The 24,491-nt window shown below is 41.7% G+C and overlaps 1 protein-coding gene across 1 annotated transcript in view; it reads right to left on the reverse strand.

The window, feature by feature from the left end:
* The window catches only part of LOC126397119 (seizure protein 6 homolog), a 475,464-nt gene that overhangs the window by 34,012 nt on the left and 416,961 nt on the right, over positions 1-24,491 (reverse strand). Inside the window, exon 11 of the mRNA XM_050055639.1 lies at positions 11,135-11,329. Within this exon, the coding sequence (XP_049911596.1) occupies positions 11,135-11,329 (195 nt within the window). The remainder of the gene's footprint in view (positions 1-11,134; positions 11,330-24,491) is intronic.

Here is a 24,491-nt window from a genome sequence, read left to right on the forward strand (position 1 = left end):
ATCTTGATATGCCACACCTGTGAGGTGGGATGGATTATCTCGGCAAAGGAGAAGTGCTCACTAACACAGATTAGGCAGATTTGTGAACAATATTTGAGGGAAATGGTCTTTTGTGTATATAGAAAATGTTTTAGATCTTTGAGTTCAGCTCATGAAAAATGGGAGCAAAAACAAAAGTGTTGCGTTTATATTTTTGTTCAGTGTAGTAATTACAAGCACTGGGTCTGTCACAATAGCATGCATTGGGGCTCGTGGTAGCTACCTTATGCCATGGTTGGGGGGACCAATGCACTTCTAAATATTGAAGGGGATGTGTCCTCTATGTCCCCTCCTAAATGTACACCTATGCTCTCAAATTCAATTCAAGTTTAACTGATGTATAATAATAATAATATCATAATCAAATCAAATCAAACTTTATTTGTATTGCACTTTTCATACATTAAAAATGCAGCACAAAGTGCTTCACAGAATAAAAACATACAACGAAAATACTACATACATAATTGTATAGTTCTGCAGTGTGTAAATTTGCTCGTTGCTTCGTCAACTGACCACCCAGCATCAGACACCATGATTTTCCATATATCCTCTTTTATATTTAGGTCAAGTAGGGATGCACATTAATATTGCACGTCATCTGTGGTGGCCGATATTGGCTTTAAAATGAAACATCGGAATGGGCCAGCATGCTTTTTCTTATTTTGCACAACAAATGAATATTACTTACATTGAAAAGCATTGTATTTCATGTCTCCATCTGCTGGTGGGCCATTGTGATAAGAGGGTGCATGCATATCATGTTAATTAAACCACAGAAGAGCCTTGATGCTCACTAATATTAGGCGGGGACAAAAGTGGATATAGCAATTTTGGTATCAGTTATCGGCCAAATAAGTTGTTACATATCGGATATCGACAAAAAAAAACCAATATCACGCATCCCTAGTATCAAGATCTCTTAATTTTCACAGTTGCTATTCAGAGTTTTTGCCATGATATTATAAAAACTGAGGCTGATTATGCACTCTTTAAATTTAAAATAGGTTGTTCCCATTTTTACTTAAAATAACGCCAAACTCTTTATGCAGCTCCTAATTTGTAGATATCTCCAAAATTCCCTTTTATCATCTTTGGAAGGATTGTAAAATGTCTGCCCGACACGCTCCTTATATTCTCATCCAACCATGATGTTTTTTTCCCTATTTAAATTGAAGATTGTTCCAGACTGAAGAATGTCCTTGCTTATATTTAATGACAGCTTAAATGGTTTTATCCATGTCTCCCTTAAATGTTCCAAAATCATATTGCTGTGTGTGCTTGATGCTTTTTTGTGTGACAATGCCTCTATTGACCCACAGGGGGCAGCAAGCTCATTTTCTTTCTGTGTCTATGTATTATTGAATTATTCCAGGGCTTTGCCAACTTTCCACAGAAAGTCTCTAATTAACTGATTAAACTGTTTAAAAATCAGTGGAGAAATGCTAACTGACACCATCACTGAAATATTATTAAACTGAGGTGCAACTACCATTTAAATAATGCTCATCTTTCCAGATACATTCCTGTATCTATCCATCTAAACTGCAGTGAAATAATTATCTCCCAATGACAATCAGCTCAAACTTGCTAATTAATTTTTATCTTTGAATATGTTTCAGATAAGTGACGAAAGGGCTGAAGAGGATAGCCACAAAATGTTGTCCTTATAAAGGAACTTGTGCTCTCTTCCTCCAGTTTTAACCCCTCGAATCCTTGGGTTGGATCAAATTGCCACTGCAAGTGGATGCTTAAAAAAAAAACTTGTAAGAACTGAAGCCTGTGGTTCTGCATATATCACCGTAATACAATTTTTGAATCTGCTTTCAAATCCAAAAGTTTCCAGAGTATGTAATAAAAACCCTACTCTACCTGATCAAAAGCCCTCTCCACACCTCCAGAAAAGGCAGCGATCAGAGTTGTGCTCCCTACTTAACACATCAAGTGAAGCAATCTTCTGAGGTTATTGGAGGAGAGTCCTCCACCCTCACTACTGTGTTTCAATAGTTACCACTGTCCCATAATTGTTACCTGTAGCCACAGCAGTTGCAATTCAGCAAAAGTATTTTAATCCACAGGCATTTCAACAGCATTACTACAGTGACAAATGAAAGTATGATGTTCACAGTAATGGATTACCTCCCTATAGAAAGCTGTTTGACTGCTAGTTTATTTTGATGACTTTTGAAGGCAGAAAGGAAAAAAAATACACATCTTTTCTAGTCTTTCATTTTTCTTGTGAAACACTGGAAAGTTTGACTTGCAGGAGTCTAAAAGCACTTGCTCTTTGGTTGTTGAGCATAGCTTAAAGACACATGCAACCTTGTGACCAGGGCTCCAAAGTAAATATTGGTTGGCTACAAAGGGCCATATGCTAAAATAGTAGCAAACCAGTGATTCGAATTTAAAAGTTTTTCGCATAATGTGCAAAATGTTCATGATATTATGGAAATGATATTTGGATCTTATAACAGAAGCTTTGCTTACTCTGCTTGAATTGGAAGTCAGTACAGAGCATTAAAAGCCCTATAATTCAGTTCTATCAGGAGTATCAGGGGTCTCTGTTTGTAAAGAAAATATTAGACAGTCCAGCTCTGTTTGTCTGAGCCAGGTTACATGAGCCCACAGAGGCGGGATTAAGAAATGAGTTGTGTCTGTCCCGGCATCCAGTCAGGCCTGCTGTGGTTCCAGCAGGAGAGGGGCCAGCTAGGCCAGAATCACAGGGTGGAAGTCAGCCATGCTGGAGCCGAGGTCCCCGTCTGCTGCCAGTGGGGCTGGTCACTGGCAGTGAGGCATCGCTGCTGCTTGTTTTGTGTGTGTGTGTGTGTGTGTGTGTGTTTGCTTACAGACATAGCCTAATGAAAACCAGACAAATAGATTTGGTTTGGCCTGTTTTCCAAGTCATGCCATTTTGCCCTAACTTACTTCCTTTGGTTTCTGCTGTACGATTGTAAATTGGTTTTAGAACCAGTGGCACCATCAGAAATTTTTCATAGGGGTGGCCACATGGTGCCACTGTGGCACACCAAAAACAAAAGCTACAACTTAATTTTATTAATGCTATTACAGTAAGCTGCTTCACTATAGGCTAGTTAAAAAAAACTCAATATGAGAGTTAAGGAATCACATACTGTAACAGCTTACATAAATATATTACGTTTTATATAACACCTCACTGACTGGATTTTGAGTAATATTAATACATTTACAGTGTCATGTATCATGTATCAATAACAGAAGTAAATTGTTTATTGATATCATTTTTCATTCATCCTCACTGATCCACACCCCTCCACTTCTGCCAGTGCACCACCAGAAAAAATATCATCCAAATGTTATTGTGTCTTGTCATGTCATTACAGACTACATCATTGAAGGGTGCCAATGATCAGCACATCTGGGTCATGCCGTACTGTGCGTTATCATGTTCAGTGTGTTTCTATTAATATAACGACATACAATGTATCCCATTCTGCTTTTGCGTCCTAAGGCTGCTAGAAAGCAGCAGGGATAAGGAGCTGGAGTTTGTTTTTTTCTTGTCCCGGTGATTGGCACATCTGGGTGATGTTAGTATGTGTTGGATATGTTTCCATTCTCATTCCCTACAACTGCAGAGCAACACCGGCACACAGTTCCGTTCTTATGCATAACTCTCTCTCCAGTGCTGCCGTAGCTGACTGACACACCAGGAACCGGCAGGTTGGACTTCCAGCTCCGGTATATTTATTTGCACTCGTCATGACTGACTCACACGCCATTCCGTTTGTTGTGCTAACCTCAATATTGTGTTTCATATCATAGGCCACAAATATTTATCTGTTTCTCATAATTATCAGACTTTGATCCTCTGCCTGACCCTCCCTGTGTCCAAGGCTATTCATTTATTTAAAAAGGTCTAGGATGTTTAATCGTTCTATATCATCAGACTATCATTAATATAAGCAGGGGATTTTAATACAAAGTGGTAACCACTGTATGTGAATGCATGAATGGGTCAGACCTGTGCAGCACTGGATTTGAAATGAACTGTAATAAACTGGAGCTTCTGTGCTTTGATTACCTGCTGTGAAACAACATGACCCTCATCCATTTAAAATGATCTATAGTTCTTCTGAGCTCATTTTGGTGAAAGTAATGTAAAAGTAGTGTAATATGTAACTTAATACTTTACACAGAGAATAATATTGCAGGGCTCCAGACTAACTTTTTTTTAGCAGGAGCACTGAAGCCCCTGACTGAAAATTGAAAAAGCACTAGCAGAAAATTTAGGGGCACACCTTAAATCATCCTGCAACGCAATCATTCACATTTTTGGCAATTTTAACTGTATCATAAACTAAATGTAGTCTACTGAATATTAACATTGGGCTGTTTTTAATTATTGAAGTATTTAGCATCACAGAGACTTGTGGTCAGTGGGATAAGAGCATTCTTAAAATAATATATGTACAGATGTGAAGCCCTGACTATATCTGACTGATCTTCAATTAAAGCGGTAGTCTTTTTTTTTTTTTTTCCCTGAAAATATCAACCTATTAGTCGGACACAATCTATTTAGCCCGTGTAGTTGAGGCGACAGGTCTGCTCAGCAGCTCTGCAGCAGCAAACTGATATGATGCTGCTTTACATGAGAATTCATGTAAAATGGAGGTTGAACTATGTACATAAATTACACAAAGCCTGTACAGCAATTTAACTAATTAATCTATCATAATTAAAACAATTGGAGACTGAGAATGAACTGATATATGAGTCTGATAATATTTTAATTATTGTAATGTATGCAAGTAATGCCCAATTTATTGAGGTATAGTCCTGTCCTTATTTAAAAACATTTCTGTTTTTGAATACATGTAGCCTGTATGTTATATAGAGATATATTAATACTTTTTTGTTTAGTCACAAAAGAAGGCTATACATGGGAATTACATATCTTGTTATCTGCAGGAACAGATGAGTAGGCACTATTCATCAGCTTATATGGCATGTATATGACTATGACAGCAGCGATAGTTGACCGTTTTCACGGAAACAAGTAAAACAGTCTTGAGGGCTGTCTATCTGCCGCTTGTAGTCTCTGCCCTCACAGACTTTACATGATGACAGTAATACGTCACACAACGTACAACTGAAGTCCGTGAGGGCTCAGTCTGCAGGTCCAGAAGATGGAAATTTGAATTCAGCCTCCGACTTGACAGCAGCTTGTTGTCACCGCCTTCCGCTGCAGCCGCCTGCTCTCGTCCACTTTCCAAGCAAGGCGCAGTCCATCTCCAACAAGCCTACTGATGAGTGAAGATGACGTGATTCTTGCAGTTAACTTATCACTAACTCCCAGACTTTCCTCCTCTCACACAAATTGGCCTACACTGGCAGACTTGTTCCCTTGTTTGACAACATGAAAAACAAAACAAAACAAAACAAACAAACAAAAAAACGCCTGCAGATTTACAGGTTGCACACGACCAAGGAGTTGTATTGTAAAGTAACTTATTACTTTCAAATGAAGGTAACTCATAATATGTAATATATTACATTTTGAGAGTAACTTGCTCAACAATACTAATTATCAGATGTGCATAGACTAATACCAGTACAGTTAACATTTTGAGTTCCACTTATGTATGTAGGTATCTCAGTGCTCTTGTTCATGATAAGCATGGCCATTTCCTTACATGGATTTTTCTTGCTCCTGCTCCTTTTAAGCTTGGACATTTCCTTGCATTGCATGTCACATTTCTCTGCCATTGTATGTTGCTATATATGCTTATATGTATCATGTATGCATGTCTATGTACCTGTTTATATCTTACTTGGCTGTTGGTGCATGCTGCCCCCTTTGCTTGTATGTTTGCTTGCTTATGTACACAATTATTTGCATGGTTATGTTGCTGCTTATGTAGTTGTTTATCCTTCTCTTTCTATAGGTAGATATGTAATTCATTATGTATCTACATCTGCTGGGCAATTCATTGTTCTTCAAACAGGTTTGAATTTGAAGGAGTTCAAGGAACAAAACATTGACTGGGGAACAAGTCTTCTCAAGTTTATCTCACAAACTCATTTTTGTTCATGTTTTTGGGTTGGGTTGAGTGAGGGGGTGTCTTGTGGGGATATTGTGGGGACTTTAACAGTAGGCTATGTGCCACATAGAAGTGGTATGTCATCTGAAAGCTGGGAACCTTGAGATCAATCTGCAATGCAGCTCAGCACTGTGTGTCAGGTTATAAATCTGTAAAAATTATTATGTTTTGGTTAGGTGCCTATTCAAACTTTGAAAGTTTAGAGTGTATAGGGGCTAAGGATGGAGGTATATGATGGGCCATTCTCATGCTCAATTATGTCTCATACGTTGTTGCAGGAATTTTGTGATATGGTGCAAAATTTATTATTTATTTATCATTTCTGACCACTTGGGAAACATCAGTTGACCGAACCAATCCCCTGTGAGCAGGATGGTGATGGTGCCAAATAGCGTGGCCAGAGGGGAGGATCTCCCCTCCCGCAGGAGGATATTTATAGGTAAAGTGGAGCAGCGCTAGGCCCAGGTTAGTCCAAGTTTAAGATCAGAAGTGCATAAATGCCAGAGTTTGAACATTAATTCCCTCCTTTTAAGTGGACCTTAACTTTAATTGGACTTCCGTTCCTGAGAATCCTTTCGAGACTCATTTATTTTACTTTCCTTTTTATTTTTATGACATTTTAGAATATTTCTCTTTGGCCATTGCTGTTTTGTAATGAACAGGTGCTGACAGAACCGTGGATGCTGACAGTCCTGTATCACTGTATTCCTCACTGTCTGGAACCAGTGTAGCATGGTAGCATGGTGGAATTAGCAAGCTAGCTGCTAACTAGCAAGCCACTACATGAGTAAAATTTAACAACTTAAGGCTTCAGCCACACACTCCTGTCAAAGCAGATTGCTATTATAAGATGACTGACAACTCTGTTCGGCTCATTTTCTGTAGCATTAGAATAAAAGTGTGGTGGAATTAGCGAGCTATGCTAGCTAACTAGCCAACTGTTGACAAAATGGCAGTTTTGGACACAGAAAAGAGAGGATCGCTTCATTAATTTGTTTGGGGAACAGTCATGTCTGGATGACACAAGCCCTTATTTAATCATATTTGACTACTTACAGCGGAGCTTGGCTCTAATAATGGCCAAAGGCCGTGCAGCCTCCACCAGTATCGTTTGGATGTGCATCCACAACTGCAGCTAAGGAGGGGAGAAGAGGGTTGTGTTCAATTCAGAGGAAAAAAAAGTTTGATTAGTGGGTAGAGCTCCAGAGCAAGCAGGTTCCTTCTGCTGTGTGACTGTGTCTCAGTTTGGCCTGCTGTTCTTCATGTTGTATTGTATTTACATGAAATGTTGGGCTGGACCACAACAAAAGGGAGTCCACAAGAAGTCCCTAACTGAGTATATGCCAAACACTTCCTGTTACAAATTAAGAGTCTTCATTTCAACATAAAAGCCCTCTAGCGCTTCTTAAAAGGTCCAGCCATATACTAGGCTTTGACCAGTGATGGGCAGTAGCATCACTACAAGTAGCGACATTGCTAACTTAACTACATTTCTCAGTAGCATGGTGGTAACGTCACTACTTTCTGAGTCAAACAGCTTTTCTATAGTGTTTAACTGATTAGTTGTTACAAGCTCTTTTTGCAGGAAAAGCTCTGAAGTGCAGCAGATTTTTCTTTTAAATTGGAGGTCTGCATAAAGGATAATAAAACCGAGGAAGTAATGTGACAGCACCACACTGAAGCATTAGACGAGGGAAACACTTCTGCATGACATCACATACTAATCCTTCAGTTTGTTCTGCTTGCTACTTTGCTATTGGCTTTTCTTGGCAAGACCCACCCTACTCTGCCAGTGATTGGCTACATTGCACTTCTTGATGTGACTCTCATGTGTCCTGCCCATAGACTGTACATGTTTAGTGGATTTGCAATGAACACTAAAGAAATAGACTCAACAAGGGCTGAGAAAAGAGCCAGAGAGACAGAGAACAGTATTTAGAAGGAAGAGAGGAGACAGAGAGTGACATACTGATGTCATGTGTTATTTGCTGGACATGTTCATGTTCTGATGTCCCAAAAAAGAAAAGTTTTCATTTAGGTCCGTTATTATTATTGTTTATATGATGGTCTTTTATTTATTATGGTTTATACTGAGTGAAAAATATATTTTGGAATTCTACTTTTGATCACTGACAGAGCCAGATAGCCTAATGAAAGAGGCCAAGACAGAGAAATGCATTAAGTAGGAAGAGTAGAGAGAAAGAGAGAGACTGATGATGTCATGTTATTGGAGGACATGTTCAAATGTCACAAAGAAAAGAAGAAATTTTTTATTTAAGTCTGTTATTTTATAATAAACTGTTCTATTGAGCATTTCTTTGCCTGCCCATTTGTTTGGCTGACAGTTTTTCTTCTCACTAAGATAATGCTGATTTGACATAAAGTCAAAAAATAAAAGTAGCTTTGCAAGTGGCAAGTTACTTTTGCCATTTTCTAATAACTTAGCTTGCTACATTTCCCAGGGGATAGATTCAGTGCAGTGAAACTTTATTTTGATGTAGAGTAACTGGTGGCTTAGCTCACTAGGCCTACATTTTCCAAGTATCTTACCCAGCACTGGTTTTGACCTAGTCTTGTCATGGTCTATTTCAGAGTGTAAATAAACTTTTATTTTTTTAACTTCTATTTTAATTGACTTCTGTGTCTAGTCTTGGAGACCCATGCTGCTCTTCCTTGTAAAAGAACCTTAATACCACTGGAGACCCAGACTATATAACCTTTGGGGCATTGGTGGCTATTTTTTACTTTGTATATATTCCTAAAATTTTAATTGTTAATTGTGTGGGACTAAGGGGGATGCATTAGCAGAAACTGAATATAATAAAGATGTTTTTTACAGTGTATAATCACCTGAAAAAAAAAATGTATTTTTGCTACTTCAGAATGAACCGTTAAAATCCACATAGGGAGTGGGTAGCTACTCTAGACATAGCCACTCGAACACTGTTAACAGCCCCTCCACAGCAAGCAGCATTCAAAAACATTTTCTTTTAAAGATTAAACTGCTTTATCCAGTGTTTTTACCAATTTAAATCACTGGGTCTGTTTGTTTTTGAGAGGAAGAGACATCTGTGGATAAACTGACTCACGATAAAAACCTCTTTAATGTCTAAATTTTAAGTTATAAATGAAAAAAGGTGAGCGCACATTCGCAGGTGCCGGGCTTGCGGCCTGTCTCCGACAAGCCGAACAGCCTCAAAGAAACAGTTGTATGTCAGTGTTTTTACTGGTTTAAATCACCTTGCCCTCTTGTTACGGAGAAAAAGAGACCTCTGTGGATAGTTCAGCATACCTGCCAACACTCCCGATTTACGTGGGAGTCTCCCTATTTTTAACCCTTTCTCTGGCCCTGCTCCCGATTGATAATTTCTCCCGCTATTCTCCCGATTTCATAGTGATATGAGTCAAATTGGTGTTTCGTGTGTCGTAGTACCTGGCAACCCAACCCAAACGGCCCCGCCCGACGTGCTGTGCGTGCTGTGCTTGACCGCGCACATTCAAGCTCAAGTCCATGCCCAAGCTCGAGGCGGAACATTACAAACTGAAAATGAATGAAAGTATGCATCGAAATTTCAGCCTGCTTGGTGCCAGACCTTCCCTTTTCTAGTTGCTAGCCAGGTCAGAAAGTACCACACATTTTGCAAGCTATGTCGGGCAGACTTTAGTGGGGAACACGGCGGGAAAACGATGTTAGCAAACACACACAGGCAGTGGAGGCACAGAGAGGAACTGCTAACATCGGCTCGTTCTTGCTGAGAGGTGTGTCGGAGGCACAAACACACGCACACACACACACACACACACACACCGTCTGACAGAGGTGTGGGGTTTAGAGACTTTACTTCACTCTGAATTTGTTGACAGCACTGTTTTGTTGTTGTTTTGTTGTTATTACTGTTCAACATGTTTGCCTTCAAGTAGACTGTAGACTCCTTCCTGTTCTTTCTGATAAAGGTATTCCTGGCAATGATGGCTCCTCAACACAACACACACTCACTCACACTCACACAATATTTGCACTTGCACTTAACACACATTTTGTGATGTACATTGTAGCACATTTCATTGTAACAATGGATATTATTATTATTTAAGGCTCATTAAAAGTCATTTTGTTTACATATTTGTATTTATTGTATTCATTTGTGGTGTAGGGTTATATGTGCCCATATGAATACAATAAATAAAAATATGTAAACAAATGACTTTTAATGAGCCTTAAATAATAATAATAATAATATCCATTGTTACAATGCCCCCGGGCCATCCAGCCATTCCAGCTGTTACCCCAGAAAATCTCCCTCTTTTTCGCAGCCCACTGTTGGCAGGTATGGTTCAGCTCCTGGTTGCAATCTGTTTCACTGCTACATGTGACTAAACCCCCCTAAATTTTACACACTTGTCCTTTAATTGGTATGATTATTAAATCCTACTCACTTCCCCCTTTACATCTCTTACATATATACCATCCGTCTTCCACTCATCATTTGCCAGATTGTCTTATTGCATCTCACCAAGAATTCCAGTATTTCTTGTACTTACCTATCTAATCATGCCTGCCTGATTTCCTGCACTCTGATTCTTCACCTGCCTCTTGCCTGGTTAAGTTTGCCTTCTTGTTCTCAACTCTGCCTGTTTACCAGATTAAAGATTTTGGACTTGCTCTAACTTGCTGTCCTGAGTTGTGCTTGTGGGTTTATGCCTGTTCTGTGACAGTCAGTGTTGCACAGTTACCTGTAAGGTGATGGAGCTCATGTCCATAATCTCAATGTTATATAATTTCAACTTTCAAAGATAACTTAGAATCTGCCTTGGTTCAAGGGTATGGTTTGAGTGAAATTAAAACTGAATAGACATGTAAATTTAGTTGGATATGAAATGATTTACTAATATTGTGTCCTACATGTAACTCCTTGTTGGTTCTAGGAGGAAAATGGACACCCTAAGCTTTTATCTACCATCTTTTCCCTTTCAAGTGGATAATTGAGTAGTGGCAACAGCGTTTTTGTACTCACCTCTCTCGCAGCTTGGTAGGTCGCCGCTCCAGGTGAGGTCCCACTGGCACATGAGCAGCTCGGCGCCAACCACCTGATAACCAGGGTAACACTGGTAGGTCACCACAGTGCCCTGAACCAGCTCAGGGTGAGATGTACTCTTCCAGCCGTTAGAGATCTCTGGAAGCTCAGGGCAGGTGTCATTACGAGCTACTTCTGCAGGTGTGTGTGGGGTGGGGGAGGTCAGTGTGTCAGACAGAGACAGCAAAGAAGACAGGAAATTAGGAAATGAATATAAGGTTTGAGTGATATGAGCTTTTCAAGGCTGAGGACATGAAGATGTTAGTCAGTCAGTCTCTGTCTGCCCAACACTTTGATTCATAGCAAGAAATCTTAACTGCTGGCTAATTTGTCAGAACATCGTATTGATGGTCCCCTGAGGATGTATCCTGCTATTTTCAATTACTTTCTGGCTTTTCCTCTATTAACTGTGAGCAAAAAACAGCAAAATGTAAGTGTCACATTGCAATGAAATTCATTTGGCACATTCATGCTCTTCAGAGGATCAACCCTTTAAATTCTGAACGCTTTGTGAGCTTTCCTTTAGAGCCACCCTCATGCAAACATATCAGCGTTATAAAAAAAAAAATACAGCTCTTATCTCATAGGCTGAATGCCATGCAATTCTGCTTATATGGGTTTTTGAGAGGATGAACCTTTGTGATCTTTATGATTCAATGGTCTTTTCCTGAGCACTACCCTTGGGCATAGATAAGCAATCTCGTCAGATTGAAACTGCTTAAAGTTAGTTGACGCTAATATTCAATCATAACATATCTTAAAAATCTCTAAGTGTTAATTTTGGCAGCTATTCTAGATTAAGGGCCCTATTTAGATGGTCTAAAGCAGACGGCGGAGGGCGCATTATCCATGTCGCATGTGTCATTGCTATTTAGATGCAGGCGCAGTTGTCATTTTCATGCCATGCGCCCTCGTCGTCTAACTAGCAAATGAACTTGCGCTTCTCTGGGTGTGTTGATCTAAAAATGAGGAGTGGTCAGGCGCAGTCATGGCGTGTTGCTAGTTAGGTGACGTAAAAAGCAAATGCGCCAGTGACCAACAAAAACCTGGTCTTAAGTCAACGGCGCAGTATTTCACTGTTAAACAAGTTAGTAATATGCGTGTCTAGGCGGGTGCACAACGCGCGTGCACTCTGCTCAGACACACACGGAGCAGCCACACATATGCAAAATATAACAAATAAAAATATGATTACAATGTGAAAGGTTATTATTGTGCACATTACAATATTTATCAGAAACACGTCTTAATGGTCAGTCGTCAGTCATTAATCAGAATGATCTAAGTTTAAGTTTTAAGTTTATTTTACTTTATTAATCCCCCTGAGGGGAAATTCAATGTTTTCACTCTTGCTTGTCAATTACACACAGGTCTGAAAGACACACACATGCACAAACAGGACCTATACATGCACAAAGTGGAGAGATGTCAGAGTGAGGGGGCTGCCCTTGGTGAGGCGCCTTGCTCAAGGGCACCTCGGCAGTGCCCAGGAGGTGAACTGGCACCTCTCCAGCCACCAGTCCACGCTCCATATTTTGGTCCGGATTGGGACTCGAACAGGCGACCCTCCAGTTCCCAACCCAAGTCCCTATGGACTGAGCTACTGCCGTAGTAGTAATCGCAGTAATAATGATCATCATAATCTGGAAGGTCCAAGCTCGCAGTGTCCAAATATATGGAACTGCGAGCAGACCTCCACGGGCTGATGATGCATGTGAAAACGTTTGATAAACTTTATTTTGACATAAACACAACAACAACCAGCTTCTGTGAACTAAAAACGTAAACTTATAGCCCTACAAGTACAAATGTATATGTAAAAAAAAAAGCTTTTAGAACGTAAAACTGAAGATCACCTTGTCAGGAGGAGGAGGAGGAGGAGGATGACCCCAGCTCCGCAGCCAGCGCGCAGCCAGACCAGACGGGCCCGGGTGCAGCCACGGGACCAGCCCTTCCTGCACCTTCAGTCAGGGGGGTTCAGGATGCTGGAGAGGGAGCTGGGCTCTCTAACCTCCCGGGTTAAAATAAATTGAATAATTTACAATTTGTTGACAGCGTTTCTCTCGTGCGCGCGCGCGCTCTCTTTCTCTCTCGCAGTCTCNAACCCTTTCAGACTCTCTGCCATGGCGCACAGTCTGAAAACGCGCTGTCTAACTAGCAAGTGACTGGGACACGCCCATGCGCTGTACGCCTGGCGCTTTGCGTTTTAGACCATCTAAATAGGGCCCTTAGTCTTAGTCTTGAGATTAAAATGCTTATTAGTTTTTGTCACATTCTAGTCATTTTGATCTTTTACATTTTTAGTCTAGTTTTAGTCCACGGAAATTCAAAATGTTTAAGTCAACTTTTAGTCAATATGTTATCTGTATGTTTTTTTTTATATAAACTAATCCAATTCATGTATCAGATATTAAAATCACTCTGACAGGTTGTAATAAAATTTAATTCAGTTATTTTCGATAACTACAAACAATTTTTACACACATACAATCTATCATTTCTCCAGCAGTGTTTGACAGGTTTAAGGGGTGATTTACAAGCACACACTTACTGATCATTATTTAAAAAGCTCAACATCTCTCTATTTATACTTTGAAAAAAACTTTGACACCACAAATAACTAATCCGAGACAACTAGGATTTGTACCCAGGTTCATTGTAAACTCTGACTTATCCATCTCACTGTTAAGAAGCAGAGAAGTAACGTAATTAAAGCCAGAATTCTTTCTTAATCTGCAACATGTTAGTCTAGAGGTTTAAACTTGTGTCCTCTCACAGAGTTGGTGATTAAAACTAAACTTTCATCTCTGTTAGAGAAAACTGATCTGAGTTCAGACTGTTTACTTACAACACAGCTACACTACACAGATAACTGAGCCTCCTACAGTACCTGCTTGTCAAACAGCATCAAACCATAAACCCTCTCGAGTCAGCATCTGAGTGGAGTCCTGCAGGGATTAGCCGTGAAGTCCGACGGCCAGTGTCCGCTTGCTCCGCTGCTGTTCAGCGGCTAACAAGCTGAGCTAACTGCTAAATGCCACCGCTGTAACTAACAAACTCCACAAATCCATTCAAAACTTCCACCATCCACAGTCAGACACACAGCTGATTATTTACTGCTGAATTACAGTTTACAACTCGCACCAACGGCTGACGCTGCTCCATTGTAAGTGTTTTTGCTGGCTAGTGAAACATCCTGTTGATTTACTGTCGATTTGAAAGACAATTGGACAGTCCAGACACCATCCCCCGCGACCACCAGCTCCAACCCACCAGTATCACCTCCCCCACCTCAGCAGGGGCCTGCCACCCCCTCAACTGCCCACACCTATGGCCGTGGGAGGGAAGCCACGGCTAGTCAGGCAGTGATTCTCTCATAAGTCGTCCCGTTCCTCACCGTTCCTGTCATCTGACGGTTAATCGCCTCTTCGTTTGCGAGGGCAAGGAGGGCAAGCAATTCCTTGTCTCCCCAGTTGCTAATCTTTTTTCCCTCTTGCTACCAGCTGCTCACTAATTCCTGCAATCAGCTGTTTCCTGTTTATCCATCGCCAGTGGCTCGCACGTGCGGCGTCATCAACAGCTCCTCCCACAAGTCATCAACAGCCCCTCCCATTGCGGAAGGCCGCCTCGGTCTGTTTAGAATAAAAGGGTTCGGCCTACGAGGTGAAAAATTGGGCGTCTCGGATCAACTCGCCATTCCGCCTTTCTGTGTATAAACGTTCGCGGAAAATCTGGCAGTGTAAAACGGGCTACAGTCTCTCCGTCCACCTTGAAGCACTGCAGCGACCTGCTGTCTCTGGTGTTCACCCACATCTTCAACACCTCACTGGAGACAGGCCATGTGCCAGCCTGCTTCAAGACTTCCACCATCATTCCCGTCCCCAAAAAGCCAAGGACCACAGGACTTAATGACTACAGACCCATAGCCCTGACCTCTGTGGTAATGATGTCCTTTAAGCGTCTTGTGCTGTCACACCTCAAGGCCATCATCGACCCTCTCTTGGGCCCCCTGCAGTTCACTTACAGAGCCAATAGGTCTGTAGACGACACTGTCAACATGGCCCTCCACTTCACCCACCAGCATCTGGACTCCCCATCAACCTACTCCAGGTTCCTGTTTGTGGACTTCAGCTCTGCCTTCAATACAATTATCCCAGCTCTGCTACAGGACAAGCTCTCCCAGCTGAGTGTACCTGACTCCACCTGCAGGTGGATCACTGACTTCCTGTCTGACAGGAGGCAGCATGTGAAGCTGGGGAGACATGTTTCTGACACCGGGACTATCAACACTGGATCCCACCAAAGCTGTGGGAGGAGGATGGGGGGATGAGTCCGCCTACAGGTGGGAGATTGACCAGCTGGTGCAACCTGAGCTCAACACTCTTAAGACAGTGGAGATGGTTGTTGTTACGGCCTCCATACAAACACAGAAATCATGGCTCCATAGGGGCAGGAGGCTGCAACATATAAAAGAGGACGCCACACCAAAAATAACAGCTTACCCACAAGCTTTATTTTTATAACCCAAAGTATTAACCAAAACACAAACAACTAAGGGAGAAACAAAAGGGACTTAAGACCCCGGCCAAAAAGAACAGAAGGAGGGAAGACGCTGGGCCAACCACGCAGTGGGCCGTCGCTCCCAGCGTCTCCCCCTAAACTACCTAAACAGGAACTAAATCTAGAATAAACAAAAAGATGAATAAAGTAACTACTGGTAATCTCCAGCCCAAACTAAAACAACAAACTAACACAACAAAACCCCAGCTCCTAAATGAGCATGGGGGGGGGAAACCTGCTTGGGGAAAGAAATCAAAGGGGTAAAAGAGGGAAAAACTCCTCACCACCTGTGCTGGTGTCTGTGCCGTGTGCCAAAAGCCCTGTCTCTACTCTCCCTGTCCCTCTTATCCCCTCCTCCTCTCTCTACCTGAGTGCCGATTGCACTCAGGTGCGCAGCAGGCAGAGGGAGGAGGGAGACAAGCCTGACAGGAGAGAGAGAGCACAGGCTGCTGCACGTAACACCCCCACCCTAAAAACGTGAATGGGGGGAAAACGCCGCGAACATCATTCACGCGCTAACATCTGGACAATGTGTCGGCCAGGACATTCTCTCGGCCTTTGATGTGCCGGACCTCCACATTGACAGACTGTAAAAATAGTGCCCAGCGCATGAGCCTCTGATTAGCGTTTCGCATCTGATGAATAAACACAAGAGGGTTGTGGTCAGTGTACACAACAACGGGCGCACTAGCAGAGCCGACATAAACTTCAAAATGTTTGGGTGCCATGATAAGCGCGAGAGCCTCCTTTTCAATAGTAGAGTACACACGTTGATGCGGATTAAATTTTGCATCACGCAGCCTTCCAAACACTGCCTGAAGCTGCTGCATGTGATCGGCCCACGAACTCGAATAAACCACGATATCGTCCAAATATGCCTCGCACCCTGACAAGCCCGACAAGACCGTGTTTACCAAACGCTGAAATGTAGCAGGTGCGTTACGCACGCCGAATGGCATAACCGTATACTGTAAGAAAGCGTCAGGGGTCACAAATGCAGAGATCTCCCTTGCCCGAAGAGTCAGCGGCACCTGCCAATACCCTTTTAACAGGTCAAGCTTTGTCACATAATTGGCACTGCCGACATGATCAACACAATCCTCAACTCGGGGCAAAGGATAACAATCTGGCTTCGTGACCCCATTCACTTTCCGAAAATCTGTGCAGAACCGGTCAGAGCCATCAGACTTGTCAGCCAAGAGACACAGCGAACTCCACGAGCTAGAGCTGGGTTCTGCGATATCGTCTTCCAGCATATAATTTACCTGCTGTTGTAGACGGAGGCGCTTATCGGGATTGACTCTATACGCGTGTTGCTTTATTGGTGGAGAATCCCCCACAAAACAACGGACCTGGCAACAGGAGTACCACGCTCAGAGGACCAGTTTGATTTTTCAAAGTCATCTCTGTGCGTGAGAATGTACTCATCAGCCAGAACCGCCGCGTCAGACACTGTGGATACTTTTTGCTCATTAATGTAAGTAGTGATTTTATCTGGTAAACAGTTCTTAAAATCTTCCAGTAACATTAAATTGCACAAATCATCAAAACTATCAACATTTTTAGATTGGCACCAACGATCGAACAGTGCTTCTTTTTCATGTTCAAACTCAACATAAGTCTGATTGTCATTTTTCCTGAATCGGCGAAACTTTTGACGATATGCCTCGGGCACCAATTCATATGCCCGCAGCACAGCTGTTTTAACTGCTCCGTAATCCAGACTTCTCTCAAGTGACAGGGATGCGTAAGCTTCTTGAGCCTTGCCTGTAAACACACTCTGCAGAAGCAAGGGCCAGACGTTTTTAGGCCACTTTAATGTGTTTGCGACACGCTCAAACAAAACGAAGTACTTATCAACATCCTTATCATTAAAGGGAGGGACCAAACGAATGCATTTATTAACATCAAATTCGCCAGATTGAAATTGAGACGCACCGGGTGAGGATGAATGCTTCAACTCAAGCTCCTTTAAACGAAGCTGTCCTTCCACCTCTAGTCGTCGCAAAGCCAATTCATTTTCAAGTTCTTTTTCCTTAATTGATAAACGACGCATTTCGATTTCCAATTCTTTAAGACGGAGCTGCTCCCCCGGATCTTGTTGTCCGGCAGCTGAGCTCATTGTCGACACAGTGGGGGCAGGAGGCAAAACCCCTTTGTCAGACAAAACAGTCCATAACTCGGATTTAATCACTTGCTTCTTTGCCTGTTTAGGCACAGTGATATCAAAATGACCGACAACAACAATTAACTGCTGTTTTGTGCAAAGGTGTAATTTATCAAGGCTAGGATACGCCACAAAATCATCTAGATTGAACTCGCACAAAAACCGATCGCAAAAATCTCGCAGAGTTAAAAAGGACAAAGGACGGGCTGAAAAAAAAACCCTGGCACAGCACACACGGGAAAAACGGCACAGACCACCGCACAACCAAAGTGGCGTCCAAAATGTGTGCACAGAAATCACAAAAAGCACACAAAAAGTAAGCAATACAACTCGATGGCAAAACAATACAATGTACCAAAGTAACAACCCGCGGTGTCAAGCCACGCGTCAATTCACACCGGGAAAGAAAAAAGTTACAATGATACAATCCTCGGACACCAGTAACTGCACCAAAACATAACAGCACAGTTACAACGCTGAGGCAAAAAGCCAAAAAGCCACCAGCAGTTAACAACGCACTGCGTCTCAAAAAAAAGCCTACAAACGTCAGCGCGAACAACGCGAACGGACGAGCCCCCAAATATGTTACGGCCTCCATACAAACACAGAAATCATGGCTCCATAGGGGCAGGAGGCTGCAACATATAAAAGAGGACGCCACACCAAAAATAACAGCTTACCCACAAGCTTTATTTTTATAACCCAAAGTATTAACCAAAACACAAACAACTAAGGGAGAAACAAAAGGGACTGGAGACCCCGGCCAAAAAGAACAGAAGGAGGGAAGACGCTGGGCCAACCACGCAGTAGGCCGTCGCTCCCAGCGTCTCCCCCTAAACTACCTAAACAGGAACTAAATCTAGAATAAACAAAAAGACGAATAAAGTAACTACCGGTCATCTCCAGCCCAAACTAAAACAACAAACTAACACAACAAAACCCCAGCTCCTAAATGAGCATGGGGGGTGGGGAAACCTGCTTGGGGAAAGAAATCAAAGGGGTAAAAGAGGGAAAAACTCCTCACCACCTGTGCTGGTGTCTGTGCCGTGTGCCGAGCCCTGTGTCTACTCTCCCTGTCCCTCTTATCCCCTCCTCCTCTCTCTACCTGAGTGCCGATTGCACTCAGGTGCGCAGCAGGCAGAGGGAGGAGGGAGACAAGCCTGACAGGAGAGAGAGAGCACAGGCTGCTGCACGTAACAGTTGTATACTTCAGGAAGAACCCAGCCCCTCCCACCCCCATCACCCTGTATGACTCCCAGTCGACACTGTGGAATCATTCCGCTTCCTGGGGACCACCATCACCCAGGACCTCAAGTGGGAGCTGATAAAGAAAGCACATCAGAGGATGTACTTCCTGCGGCAGCTGAAGAAGTTCAACCTGCCAAAGACAATGATGGTGCACTTCTACTCTGTCATCACTGAGTCCATCCTCACCTCCTCCATCACCATCTGGTACGCTGCTGCCACTGCATTCTGTTGATTTTGCACATCCGTACTTTGCACAGCTGTTATTTTCACACAACCCTATTCATGTTTACAGTGTACATATTTTTATATTACTATTATTGTTATTTGCATTCAGATTTTGTATTTAATTGTTTATAGTATTTCCTTTTTATACTTACGCTTCTAATTACTCTATATTTTCTTTTATATATTTTAGATTCTTTGTTATGCACCAATACACCAAGCCAAATTCCTTGTATGTGAAAACCTACTTGGCAATAAAACCGATTCTGATTCTGATCCTGGTGCAGACTATTTACCATAGACTGTAAAAATAATGGACGTCATCCATTAGTTTGTGGACTGCCATTTTGAAGCCTCGAGTTTGGCATTTGGGATTGAAGCGGGAGCCAGAGGACACTACGCACACCCACCTATACTGGCAACCTGACTGAAAGCTGCACCCGGTTTGCCGCGCTAAATCGCCACATAACGCTAGCCTCCATAATTTGAGGTGAACATAAGAGTATTAAAGAGAAGTATTAAAGTAATCTTAGTAACATTAGCTAATTGCATACATGCCTACATTTAGCAAATATTACATATAAGCAGGGGTGAAAGTAAGCTGGTACGGTCCGGTACAGCGTACCACTTAAAGATTCAGTGGCGGTGCGCAGTGCCAGGAACAGAAGAGAGCGGCTGTCTGCTAAAGCCCACATTCAGAACTAGTCACGGCCACACTTTAGGCCAGAAAATAGATCTGCTAGCAATATATGCAGTTTTAAACACCACTTTGTCTGTTTATTAATTGCTTTTAACTAGTTCTGAATTGCTTCTGAACAGTCTGTGCTCCGTGCGGAGCTTTGTCCGGACTCCGGACATCTCCCTCTCTCCCCCAGCCCCTCCCCTGGGAGAGAGTCGGGCGGTCTCCTATGAGCCCAGCCTTCAAGACGTGCAACACTCTGTTAAATGTCATTCAGTTCATCAAAAAATATCCCAATTAAAATCAGTAGCATAATAAGCAGATATGCTCCATGTTATGTTGTTTAATTTCAACAACACAGAGAACAGCTTGAACAAGCTGCGTGTGAGCTAACGATCAGGGATTTCACTCTCAGCAGTACGTGACTGCGCATGTGCGTCTAATTCCGAAACACAGCGGTTGGGGTGCGTTTGATTTATTGTACTGGGACGTTTGATTTCCACAACTGGAACATGGACGTCAAAAAACGGCGTTTTTTGACATATTGTTTGTCCGGAACAGGACAAACAATACATGAAACCGACGAAATTCCACACATTCTTGTGGTTGGCTCAAACGCTGTCAGTGTGATTTAATTAGCAAATATTTAAATAGTTTATTTTACTGCAGGTTGATCAATGTTTTTTACAATGAAAAATAGGTAAAGAGGAAAAGAGAGGAAAAAAAATTACATGCATGGGTTTAAGTGTTCATTAAGGTTTCATACATGCCAGCACCCTAAACATTAAAACAAATATTTTACTATACATGTTGTGAAGTGTTTCTAATTTCTTTCTACTCCATACAGATACAGTACAATATTGAAATGTTTTTATTTGTTTGTTTGGTTTTTTAAAAATGCATGAAGTAAGGAGAGGTGAACAATATGAAGCAATGAAGGTTTTTGTAATAGTACTGGCAAGAATTTAAAACTACTTTCACCCCTGCATATAAGAGGAGTAATCTTAACCTTGTGATGTTACTGTAGCATTAGCTGAAGTTAACATTACCATGAGTAAGTTAATGTTAAAGTGTGTGGTGTGTAGTTAGCGTAACTGCAGTAATGCGGTGGTTAACTGTAACATTGGGCATCTTGGTGTGCTGCTCGTTCAAAAGCCAGCAGATTAAATTGATCTTAATTCAGTTAATGTTAGACCACAAAAACTGTTATTGATTAATTAGTGTGTTATTATTAACATTGTTTGGTTATGGTCAGTGTTTGTAGGCTGTTTTTTGCATGCAGGTCCATTTCAGTGTTGATGACAGTTGTCAAAAACATCTGTTGGAATGATTTATTCTTTCTCTTTCAGAAAATGTAGCAATACTGAGTGCTGCATCACTTCATGTTCACCCACACAAAGTCACACAAGTGAATAATAGTTACTTTTCTATTGCTGTTTAGTGTAAAACAATACAGAAGACTTTTTTTTTTTACATCTAAACTGAGGGAATAGTGTCTTTTCAGATAACTGTGTGGAGCTCATATGATCAACGAGTTTGTCAGAGGTGGAACACGTCCCCTTCTATCTCTTTTCACGCAGTCTCTACGAGCCAGAGCAGCTCTGGATGTTCTCCTCATCCACTGTGGTGGGAATGACCTGGGAGATGTACCAAGTGTCAACCTCATCACAGAAAAGAGGAGGACCTGCACCACCTCCACCTGCAGCATCCAGACATGAAGATCATCTTCTGGCACCACCCAGAGATGCAGGTGGAAGGCTGCTGCCAATTCGAGGAAGACTGACAAGGCCCGCAGGTTTTTGAGCAGTGTTATGGCTACATATGTTCATTGTTTAAGTGACAGCTTTGTACATCACCCTCACACATGGCTTAACACTCCTGGGCTATTTGTGAACAATGCAGTTTATTTCACCATGAGGAGAAATTATATTTCTTCAACAACAGTAAAGTGTTCATGTCCAACAGTTTGTTCCCCATTGAAGCTGAGTTTCAAAGGATTTTTATTTTTAGCTCAGTACATAGCCTACAGTGGCAGTCCTCGTGGTGAGTGTTATTTATATATATCTATATATATATATATATATATATATATATATATATATATAGATATATATATAGATATAGATATATAACACTTGGTAACACTTTTCAGTATTACCACCTCATGGTCTTTGACACTCTCTGACCCATGTTGGCCGTAGCTGTATCAAATAATAAAACATTAGAGTTTAGAGTTCATACAGTCATCATTTTCAGTTATTATAGTTAATATCATATATCATATATGTAATATATATGCTGTTCCAAGAACATCATTTAGTCAGAGAGAGGATGTTACTGGGGTAAATTAACATTATTACATTGCCTTATTGTCTCTTTCATAGTGACCAGTGTTAACCAACTATCTGTTACCATGTAAAGGCTTCAGAACAGCTTCTTCCCCCAAACTGTGAAGGCCTCTACACAAGATCAGCTGTAAAACCGCTTTTTGCTGGCTGTCCCATTGTTTGTCTATGGAGAGGGCGGCAACGCCTGACACAGCGGCACCGCTACCCCTGGTGTCGTGCACCGCTCGGATTTTCCGCCCGAGCGCTGTGCTCAGAGTTGAAATTATTTGAACTTTAGTCTCGCTCACCAGACTTTTCTCAAGAAAAGAAAGGTCTGGCTGGGCCGACTCTCACTTTAAGACTGGAGAAAAACTGCCCCGGCTTTTTTTTATTTCTTTCAACCAATCACAATTGTTCTTGGCGGTGCCACAGCAAAAATATTGCCGGGGGGAAACAGGTTTTGGTGTAACACGCCCACAAAAATATTGCCTACAGGACGCGAACCATGGCAGAAAAATGGCTACATCCCCGCAAGATCAAACACAGCAAAAGTTAGTAAAGGATGGTTGAAAACTGCTACACAACCGGAGGTGGCAGGGCAGGACTTCAGCGAGTGGCTCTTTCCGCCCAATGAGAGTCTGACCTATGCAGCGAACTTCCGCCCACTCAGACTATTTGAACTTTGACCGAGTTTACCTCTGACCTCTGCGCCGCACCTGGCGTTGAGCGAAGAGTGTTGTTCTTATCATGTGAAGGCCACTTGAGCCTGCTACATATCAATCTGGAAATTCATCGGTAAAAAAACAAAAAAACAAACAAAAAAAACACCTTTTTTTTTCTTCCTTTACAATGTAAATCGCAGAATCTGTCTTGAGAGATTAGCTACATATAAACTGTCTCACACCCAAGGACTTATAATGAATAATGACTCCTGTACATTTTACACCTTTTGTCTAATACATAGGAACTGCTGCAATAGCTTTTCCACTGACTATTGCACTATCCATGGGTGCAGATCTGATGACAAGTTTGGGGGGGGACACAATCAGTTGTGATTTGTTTTTAAATGCAGCGTGCAAATCATGCCCACAGAGTGCTTGAGATTGCCAGCATATTTCACGATTTCATAGAGGCTCATCACCATCACCAAGTCATTCAAAAAGCACTACACAGAGAATCATATTCTTGTTATGTCCACTCATGTTATCATCTCTCACCTCTCACAGATTCCCAATTCTCCTTATCATCTTCCATTTCTCCCAGTATATGGGACTACTTTATACATCAGTAGATATGGATGATTATCAGAATATGAGCACCTAACTGAGCTTGGTTAAACTAACTGATCATGTTTTTACAGAGCCAGTAATGCTAGTATTAGTACAGTTCTAAGAGCACAATAAATACTTAAAAGTTACACAAGTTGACCCAACAAAATCAGATTTATTTAAATAAATTCATATCCATTCATTAATCTAGTAGGCTAGAGATGGAATGTGGAGTTGAAAAATATATTTATAAACATATTTGTTCCACAACTTTCATTTTTAGAATTGGGAATGTGGAGTCGGAAAATACATTTGTTCAATTTCAATCATTTAGGCTATTTAGAATTGGGGGGGACAATTTGTGTTTTTCAGAAAGGATCTGCACACATGGCACTATCCTCACTTTAACTGTAAAGGCAGCTTTTACTCCTTCACCCATACCAGGATTTGGACTTTATTCACTAAATGAAGACACTGCTGCATTAAGCACTGAAAGCTATACATTGAGTGTTATTTTTATACTGTGATACTCATGTCAACCATTTTTACTGTAATTTATACCTGTTACTAAACTTTCAGTATGTTGCACTGGAAATTCAAGTACCTCTCTTCATTTTGCAAACTTGTCTTGTAACAGTTAAGTTCACCTTTTCCTTGATCCACAGCTGTACTGTCACATTATTTAATTTATTAATCATATTGGGCTCTAGTTTCCTGGCGCAGCGCAGGGTGGCGAACCCTGCGCAGAGCTAGTTTCGAGCAGCGCAACCCGAGGCGCGCTCAGTTTGGTAGTTTGGCAGACCGAGGTGCGCCGAGATGGGTGTGG

Source organism: Epinephelus moara, chromosome 2 (assembly GCF_006386435.1).
Source record: "Epinephelus moara isolate mb chromosome 2, YSFRI_EMoa_1.0, whole genome shotgun sequence".
NCBI lineage: Eukaryota > Metazoa > Chordata > Actinopteri > Perciformes > Serranidae > Epinephelus > Epinephelus moara.